Raw genomic sequence first — 10,474 nt, 5'->3', positions numbered from 1 at the left:
AATATTTATTGGTGCAAAAATGGGTTAAGTGCACTTATTTTTGTTCAATTATTTATATTTTAGAAAATATCAGATTGATTCCACTAGAAGGATACACAATGAAAAATGATAATAAATGGATGAATTATAAAAGGAGGAGAACACAATATTTCATACATCAGAAGTTTTAATTTTTTTTTTTTTTTTGCATTTCATAATTAAAGACAATAACTAAGAAATTCCATGTCAGCCTATACTTTTCAAAGATTTCAATTGGGGTATGAATCACCTCCTGTTTTGACTTAGCACAAAGGGAAAGTACAATTCTTAAATACTAGTATGTGCTCCCAGAATGCACAGATTGTACTGAAATCAGAGTCATCTGATGTGTAAGCATATAGGTGTAAAATCTTTACTAGATTTGATATTAAAAATATCATCACCTAAAATACATCTGTTTAATAACTATCATACTTGTATAAAAAGGTTAATCTGCTGACATTAAAACAATATTTTTTTTATATCTGCATTGATCATCAAATACCAGTTAAACACAGTGGTACCTATTCTAATAAACAGTTCTGTTGTTTGAAAAATGTTAATTCCATTTTTAAAAGTATGCAAGCTGCTGAAAATTGCAAAAGGCTATTTCTGGACAAGTGCAAAAGTTGTTGAGGCTATTTTTATATGAATGAATAAGATCTTTAATTCACTACCAGGATTTAGTGATTATTTTTCTCGATCTTGTCGATGAAAATGGACAATGTCCAACGGTAACATCCTTTAATCAATTTGCATCCTAAATGCATTTTGTACATTGTGCACATCAATATTCAGTTGTGATAAAGCAATATCATTGCCCTTTTATGTACATAAAATGACAGGATTTTGAATTAGTACATAGGTGACTGCACTTTTATTTAGTACTGTGTTATCATAATCGTGGGAATTATACCAAACCTTACCAACCAATATGGAATATATTGTATCCACTGTATGAGGTAGTGGTGAAAGCGGCTAATTCGAAGATTTTCTTAACCCTAACCTTGATAAATTTCTATAATGAACTTGTCCATCTTTTAATTTGGGCAGTACCATTTAACTGTTAAAATGGGTGCTTACCAAAAATATACTGACTGAATAGCAAACAGTGCAGATCTTGATCAGACTGCATGGATGTGCAGGCTGATCAAGATCTACACTGGTTGCAAAGGCAGAACCAATCGTGTCCAACATGCTAAGGGTAAAAGGACTGAATGTTATTTCTTTTGAGTTTATATGGGTATAAACCACACTGGGACATCTGGCAAATCCATGCATGGCACTAGCAGTGTCCAAATGTGATTTATACAATCACGTTTTAAGCATTACCTTATTACAAAAATATGATGTATCTTTCCATATGTATAAGAAAAAAATATTATTAATCTTCGACTATTGCTCTTTACAATAAATAGATGGAATAGTAAAAAAAAGATCCACCCATGATAGATTGTAATTTGTCCTCTGATAAAAATATAGTTTTTGATTTTGATTTGAAATATCCTTATATCTAAGGAAAAACTGCATACAGTTCTTTTTGAAATTTTGATTGCTGAATTTCAATTTTTTTATTTATGTTTCTTATGAACGGCATCAGATTGCTTGTTCAACCTCACTGAAATGTTGTGGATATAAAAATTAACGTTATTTTCTTTCTGTAGAAAATATATAAGGAATAACAATATTTTAATCTGAACAGTATTTGAGATTTTTATCCAGACAGAGTATACTATACAAAATACTGGATTCCTCAAATTTGTTATTTATATTACAATAAATTTGATGAGAGGTTGTCATTATTGAAGGTAAAATTCTGAGGGCCAAATGGTGTGTTTACTGATAAAAGTTTATGTATGAGCACAATCCAAACATTACATGGTCATTTTACTTATAAATTATTTTTTTAATTTTTTAAAAAAGTCTCAATCATTGACGAAACACAAGTTTTACATTTTATTTGATAAAAAAAAAACCTAGAAAATATTTGACTCGAGAAAAGCAGCATTAAATGTGTCAAGAATCTTACTATGAAAAACAAATACTGAAAGTATCAAAAACATTTGTGCAGAAACCATATAAAGACCATTAATCTGTTAGTAGACAAATATAATTTTGTGCAAAAAGTGGATAAGGGCTCTTAACCCATTTTTGCACCAAGAATTTCAGCGACAGATTCTGTTAAGTACGTTTTTTCTAAATAACTCTTTTTTCACACAGTCTTTGATAAATGCCAATTAATAAATCATAAACAAACACTATTCAGTGTACACAGAAAAATTAATAAAATGACCGTAATCAGTTTTTTGCTTCTCCTGAAAAGTTTGAAAATTGGAGTTACCCCGTTACTGCACCACGGTGACGATATATCGGCGTGACATTAGCATGACTTGGTATGTATATCGGCATTGCAATAGCATGTCCTTGTATCTTTATCGGCGTGGCAGTAGCATGACCTGGTATGCTGATAGGCGTGGCAGTAGCATGACCTGGTATGCTGATAGGCGTGGCAGTAGCATGACCTGTTATGTATATCGGCATTGCAGTAGCATGACCTTGTATGTATATCGGCGTGGCAGTAGCATGACCTGATATATTTATCGGTGCGGCAGTAGAATGACCTTTTATGTACATCGGCATTGTTGTAGTATGACATGGTATGTATATCGGTGTGGCATTAGAATGGCCTGGCATTTATATCGGCGTGACAGTAGTATGACCTGATATGTATATAGGCGGGGCAGTAGCATGACCGTGTATGTATATTGGCGTGGCAGTAGCATAACCTGGTATGTATATCGGCGTGGGAGTAGAATGATATTGTATGTATATCAGTGTGGCATTAGCATGACCTGGTATGTATATCGGCGAGTCAGTAGCATGACCTTCTATGTATATCGGCGTGGCAGTAGCATGACCTGGTATGCTGATAGGCGTGGAAGTAGCATGACCTGGTATGTATATCGGCGTGGCAGTAGCATGACATAGTATGTTGATAGGCGTATCAGTGGCATGACATTGTATGTTATAAGGCGTTGCAGTAGATTGACCTGGTGTGTATATCGACGTGACAGTAGCATGACCTGGTATATATATCGTCGTGACAGTAGCATGATCTGGTATGTATATCAGCGTGACAGTGGCATGACCTGGTATGCTGATAGGCGTGGCAGTAGCATGACCTGATTTGAATAACGTCGTGGCAGTAGCATGACATGGTATGTTGATAGGCGTATCAGTGGCATGACATTGTATGTTAAAAGGCGTTGCAGTAGAATGACCTGGTAAGTATATCGGCGTGGCAGTACCATGACCTGATATGTTGATAAGCGTGGCAGTAGAATGGCCTGGTATGTTGATAGGCGTGGAAGGAAAATGACCTGGCAGGTAGCATGACAGTAGCATGCCCTGGTATGTTGATAGCCGTATCAGTAGCATGACGTTGTATGTATATCGGCGAGGCAGTAGCCTGACCTGGTATGTATATCAGCTTGGCAGTAGCCTGACCTGGTATGTTGATAGGCGTTGCAGTAGAATGACCTGGTATGTTGATAGATGTGGCAGTAGCATGACCTGGAGTGTTGATAGGCGTGGCAGTAGAATGACCTGGTATATATATCGGCGTGGTAGTAGCATGACCATATTTGTATATCGACGTGGCAGTAGCATGACCTGGTATGTGTATCGGCTTGTCAGCAGAATAACCTTGTATGTATATCGGCGTGGCAGTAGCATGACCTGGTATGCTGATAGGCGTGGCAGTAGCATTATCTGGTATGTATATTGACGTGGCAGTAGCAAAACCTGGTATGTATATAGGCGTGGCAGTTGCATGACATTGTATGTTTATCGGCATGGCTGTAGAATGACCTTGTATTTATATCGGCATGGGAGTAGCATGAACTTGTATGTATATCCGCATGGCCTTAGCCTGTCCTTGTATGTATATCCGCGTGGCAGTAGCATGACCTGGTATGTATATCAGCATGGCAATAGCATGACCTGGTATGAATATAAGCACGGCAATAGCATTACCTGGTATATATATCGGTATGGCAGTAGCATGACCTGGTATGTATATCGGTGTGGTAGTAGCATGACCTGGTAGGTATATCGGCGTGCCATTAGCATGACCTGGTATGTATATCGGTGTGGCAATAGCATGACCTGGTAAGTATATCGGCGAGGCAGTAGCATGACTTTTTATGTATATCGGCATGGCAGTAGAATGACCTGATATGTATATCTGCGTTGCAGTAGCATGATATTGTATGTATAATAGCGTGGCAGTAGCATGACCTGTTATGTATATCGGCATGGAAGTAGCATGAGCTTTTATGAATATCGGCGAGGCAGTGGCATGACCTGGTATGAATGTCAGCATGGCAGTAGCATGACCTTGTACGTATATCAGCGTGGCAGTAAAACATCCTGCTATGTATATCGGTGTGGCAGCAGCAGGGCCTTATATGTATATCGGCGTGGCATTAGAATGATCTGGAATGTTTACAGGCGTGGCTATAGAATGGCCTGGTATGTATATAGGCGTGGCAGTAGCATGAACTTGTGTGTATATCGGCGTGGCGGAAACATGTCCTGGTATGTATATCGGCTTGGCAGAAGAATGACCTTGTATGTATATCAGCGTGGCAGCAGCATTACCTTGTATCTATATCAGCGTGGCAGTAGCATGACCTGAAATGTATATCAGCTTGGCAGTAGCATTACCTGGTATGTATATCGACGTGTCAGTAGCTTAACCTGGTATGTATATAGGCATGGCAGTAGCATGACCTTGTATGTATATCGGCATGGCAGTAGCATGACCTTGTATCTATATCCGCGTGGCAGTAGCATGACCTTGTGTGCATATCGGCGTGGCAGGAGCATGACCTATTATGTATATCGGCGTGGCGGTAGCATGACCTGGTATGAATATCAGCATGGCAGTAGCATTACTTGGTAAGTATATCAGCTTGGCAGCAGCATAACCTGGTATAAATATCGGCGTTGCAGTAGCATGACCTGGTATGTATATCAGCGTGGTAATAGCATGACCTGGTAAGTATATCGGCGAGGCAGAAACATGACCTTTTATGTATATCGGCATCGCAGTAGAATGACCTTATATATATATCGGCGTAGCAGTAGCATAATCTGTATATATATCAGCGTGGCAGTAGCATGACCTGTTATGTATATCGGCATGGCAGTAGCACGAACTTTTATGAATTCGGCGTGGCAGTGGCATGACCTAGTATGTATGTCGGCATGTCAGTAGCATGACCTTGTATGTATGTCAGCGTGGCAGAAGCACAACCTGCTATGTATATCGGCGTGGCAGCAACAGGACCTTATATGTATATCGACGTGGCAGTAGAATGACATGGTATAAATATCGGCGTGGCAGTAGCAGGGCCTTGTATGAATATCGTCGTGGCAGTAGCATGACCTTATGTATATCTGCTTTGCAGTAGCATGACCTGGTGTGTATATCGGCAAGGCAGTAGCATGACCTTGTATGTATATCAGCATATCAGTAGAATGATCTGAAATGTTTATCGGCGTGACATTAGCACGGCCTGGTATGTATATCGGTGTTGCAATAGCATGACCTGGTAAGTATATCAGTGAGGCAGTAGCATGATCTTTTATGTAAATCGGCATGGCAGTAGAATGGCCTGGTTTGTATATCGGCGTGGCAGTAGCATGATCTTGTATGTATATTAGCGTGACAGTAGCATGGCCTTGAACGTATATCGGCGTGGCGTTATAATTACCTGGTATGTATATCACCGTGGCATTAGCATGACTGTAATGTATATCGGCATGGCAGTAGTATGTCCTTTTATGAATATCGGCGTGGCAGTGGCATGACCTTGTATGTATGTCGGCAAGGCAGTAGTATGAAATTGTATGTATATCAGCGTGGTAGTAGCACATCCTTCTATGTATATCGGCCTGGCAGCAGCAGGACTTTCTATGTATATCGGTGTGGCAATAGCATGACCTGGTAAGTATATCGGCGAGGCAGTAGCATGTCGTTTTATGTATATCGGCATAGCAGTAAAATGACCTTGTATGTATTTCGGCATGGGAGTAGCATGAACTTGTATGTTTATCGGCATTTCGGTAGCATGACATTGTATGTATATCGGCGTAACAGTAGCATACCCTGTTAGGTTTATCGGCGTGGCACTAGCATGACATGGTATGAATATCAGCATGGCAGTAGCATGACCTGGTATATATATCAGCATGGCAGTAGCATTATCCGGTATGTACATCGACGTGGCAGTAGGATAACCTGGTATGTATATCTGCGTGGCAGTGCCATGACCTTGTATGTATATCGGCGTGGCAGTAGCTGACCTTGTATATATATCGGCGTGGCAGTAGCTTGACCTGGTATTTATATCGGCGTGGCATTAGCATGACCTGGTATGAATATCAGCATGGCAGTAGCATTACCTGGTATGTATATCGGCGTGGCAGTAGCATGACCTGGTATGTATATCAGCGTGGCATTAGCACATCCTGCTATGTTTATCGGCGTGGCAGCAGCAGGAATTTATAAATATATATATCGGCGTGGCAGTAGAATGACCTGGTATATATATTGTTGAGGCAGTAGCATGACTTTGTATGAATATCCTCGGGGCGATAGCATGACCTTTTATATATCTGCTTGGCAGTAGCATGACCTGGTATGTATATCGGCGTGGCAGTAGGATGACCTGGTATGTTGAAAGGCGTTGCAGTAGCATGACCTTGTATATATATTTGCATGGAAGTAGGATGTGCTTGTATGTATATCAGCGTGGAAGTAGCATGACATGGTATGTTGACAAGCGTTGCAGTAGCATGATCTGTTATACATATAGGCATGGCAGTGGAATGACCTTGTATGTATATCGGCGTAGCAGTAGCATGTCTTGAAATTTTTATCGGCGTGGCAGTAGAATGACATGGTATGTTGATAGGCGTACGCCAGTAGCATGACCTGGTATGTATATCGGCTTGCCACTAGAAAGACCTGGTATGTTGATAGGCGTGGCAGTAGAATGAACTTGTATGTATATCAGCGTGGCAGTAGCATGAGCTGATATGTATATAGGCGTGGCAGTAGAATGAACTTGTATGTATATCAGCGTGGCAGTAGCATGATCTGGTAAGCATTTCGGCGTGGCAGTACAATGGTCTGGTATGTATATTGACGTTGCAGTAGCATGACATTGTATGTATATCAGCGTGGCAGTAGAATGACCTTTTATGTATATCGGTGTGGCAGTAGCACGACCTTGTATGTATATCAGCGTGGCAGTAGCACAACCTTCTATGTATATCGGCCTGGCAGCAGCAGGACCTTTTATGTATACCGGCGTGGCAGTAGAATGAGCTGGTATGTTGATAGGCGTGGAAGTAGAATGACCTGGCATGTACATCAGCGTGGCAGTAGCATGACCTGGTATGTTGATAGCTTTATCAGTAGCATGACCTTGTATGTATATCGGCGTGGCAGTAGCAGGACCTGGTATGTATATCGGCGTGGCAGTAGCATGACCTTGTATGTATATCGGCGTGGCAGTAGCAGGACCTGGTATGTATATCGGCGTGGCAGTAACATGACCTGGTACGTATATCGGCTTGCCAGTAGCATGACCTGGTATGTATATCGGCGTGGCAGTAGCATGACCTTGTATGTTGATAGCCTTATCAGTAGCATGACCTGGTATGTATATCGGCCTGGCAGTAGCATGACCTGGTATGAATATCTGCATGGCAGTAGCATTACCTGGTATGTATATCGGCGTGGCAGTAACATGACATGGTATGTATATCGGCGTGGCAGTAGCATGACCTGGTATGTTGATAACCTTATCAGTAGCATGACCTTGTATGTATATCGGCGTGGCAGTAGCATGACCTGGTATGTATATCGGCGTGGCAGTAGTATGACCTGGTATGAATATCTGCATGGCAGTTGCATGACCTGGTATGTATATCGGCGTGGCAGTAGCATGACCTGGTATGTATATCGGCGTGGCATTAGCATGACCTGGTAAGTATATCGGCGAGGCAGTAGCATGTCCTTTTATGTATATCGGCATGGCAGTAGAATGACTTTGTATGTATATCGGCATGGGAGTAGCATGAACTTGTATGTTTATCGGCGTGTCAGTAGCATGGCCTTGTATGTATATCGGCGTGGCACTAGCATGACCTGGTATGAATATCAGCATGGCAGTAGCATGACCTGGTATGTACATCAGCATGGCAGTAGCATTATCTGGTATGTATATCGACGTGGCAGTAGGATAACCTGGTATGTTTATCTGCGTGGCAGTGGCATGACCTTGTATGTATATCTGCATGGCAGTAGAATGACCTTGTATGTATATCGGCATCGGAGTAGCATGACCTGGTATGTATATCGGCGTGGCAATAGGATGACCTGATATGTTGATAGGCGTTGCAGTAGCATGTCATTGTATGTATATTTGCATGGCAGTAGGCTGTCCTTGTATGTATATCAGCGTGGAAGTAGCATGACATGGTATGTTGACAGGCGTTGCAGTAGCATGACCTGGTATGTTGATAGGAGTGGCAGTAGCATGACCTGTTATATATATCGGCATGGCAGTGGAATGACCTTGTATGTATATCGGCGTGGCAGTAGCATGACCTGATATTTTTATCGGCGTGGCAGTAGAATGACTTTGTATGTATATCGGCATGGCAGTAGAATGACCTCTTATGTTGATAGGCGTGGCAGTAGCAATACCTGGTATGTTGATAGGCGTGGCAGTAGAATGAGCTTGTATGTATATCAGCGTGGCAGTAGAATGAACTTGTATGTATATCAGCGTGGCAGTAGCATGATCTGGTATGTATATCGGCGTGGCAGTACAATGGTCTGGTATGTATATCGACGTTGCAGTAGCATGACCTTGTATGTATATCAGCGTGGCAGAAGAGTGATTTTTATGTTTATCGGCGTGGCATTAGAATGACCTGGTATGTATATCGGCATGGCGGTAGAATGACCTGGTATGTGGATAGTTTTGGCAGTAGCATGACCTGGTATGTATATCGGCGTGGCAGTAGAATGAACTTGTATGTATATCAGTGTGGCAGTAGCATGACCTTGTATGTATATCGGCATGGCGGTAGAATGGCCTGGTATGTTGATAGTTTTGGCAGTAGCATGACCTGGTATGTATATCGGCATGGCAGTAGAATGACCTCTTATGTTGATAGGCGTGGCAGTAGCTTGACCTGGTATGTATATCGGCGTGGCAGTGTAATGAACTTGTATGTATATCAGTGTGGCAGTAGCATGATCTGGTATGTATATCGGCGTGGCAGTAGCATAACCTTGTATGTATATCGGCGTGGCAGTACAATGGTCTGGTATGTATATCGACGTTGCAGTAGCATGACCTGGTATGTATATCAGCCTGGCAGTAGAATGACCTTTTATGTATATCGGCGTGGCAGTAGCATGACCTTGTATGTATATCGGCGTGACAGTAGAATGACCTGGTGTGTATATCTGCGTGGTAGTAAAATGATCTGGTATGTATATCGTCGTGGCAGTAGCATGACCTTGTATGTATATCGGCGTGGCAGTACTATGACCTCGTATGTTTATCGGCGTGGCAGTAGCATGGCCTGGTATATTGATAGGCTTGGCAGTAGTATGACATGGTATATTAATGCTGAAAACATATAACAAGGCAGCAGAATAGAAATTATTTTAAAACTTTGTTGGAGTGTATTATTGTATACGGAGTGGCAACTTGCCTGTTGAGTTATAAGTAAATGAAAGAAACAGTTTTTAAATATAAACCACTGTTCGTACGTGAAATAGATGAATAATGACACGTTTTATTATATGAACAGGATGAAACGGTACCCCCAACCCAATCTTAAATCCATCAAAGAGTCTATCGGTGAAACTTGTAGATTATGCGTGTGTGTGCCTGCCCGTCCGTCCGTCCGTTTAAGTTTTGTTGTCGTACCTTGGGAAAATACTATAAACTTGCCTAAGTGAGACGGATTCTTTGAGCATGACTCTGTCCCAACCCCCTCAGCTAAGTATCAAATTGACCTTTCAGATACAGATCGTATGCTAGCTCGCAATGATAACTGAGGCAAGCATAAACTATTTTCTAAATATATGGCAAAGTTTAAATCTAGACAAAAGATAGCCGGATGGACCGACGGACGCACGCTCGCATGGACGCACGCACGCACGCATGCACACATATTGCCTTGTATATATATGTCATGAATCTGCTTGATTTGTAAATGTTACACATCGTGTCACTGTAGGACACTTTCTTTATTTTGGTCGTTAATTATTGAATGCATTTACGATAGTGATTAAACATACCACAGAAAACATACAAATAAGCCTACAGCTTCTCTTCGTGCAAAAATGGATGAATTT

General features: G+C 41.2%; 1 protein-coding gene across 1 annotated transcript; it reads right to left on the bottom strand.

Annotated features, from left to right (window-relative positions):
* Positions 1 to 6,962: 6,962 nt before the first annotated feature.
* LOC128546458 (mucin-4-like) lies at positions 6,963 to 8,426 on the bottom strand. The gene has a single exon (XM_053516994.1). It carries the CDS (start codon positions 8,424 to 8,426, stop codon positions 6,963 to 6,965), a length of 1,464 nt encoding a protein of 487 aa, XP_053372969.1.
* Positions 8,427 to 10,474: the final 2,048 nt, after the last annotated feature.

The sequence above is a fragment of the Mercenaria mercenaria genome, chromosome 10, assembly GCF_021730395.1.
Source record: "Mercenaria mercenaria strain notata chromosome 10, MADL_Memer_1, whole genome shotgun sequence".
NCBI lineage: Eukaryota > Metazoa > Mollusca > Bivalvia > Venerida > Veneridae > Mercenaria > Mercenaria mercenaria.
This window is presented reverse-complemented; position numbering and strand designations above follow the sequence as displayed.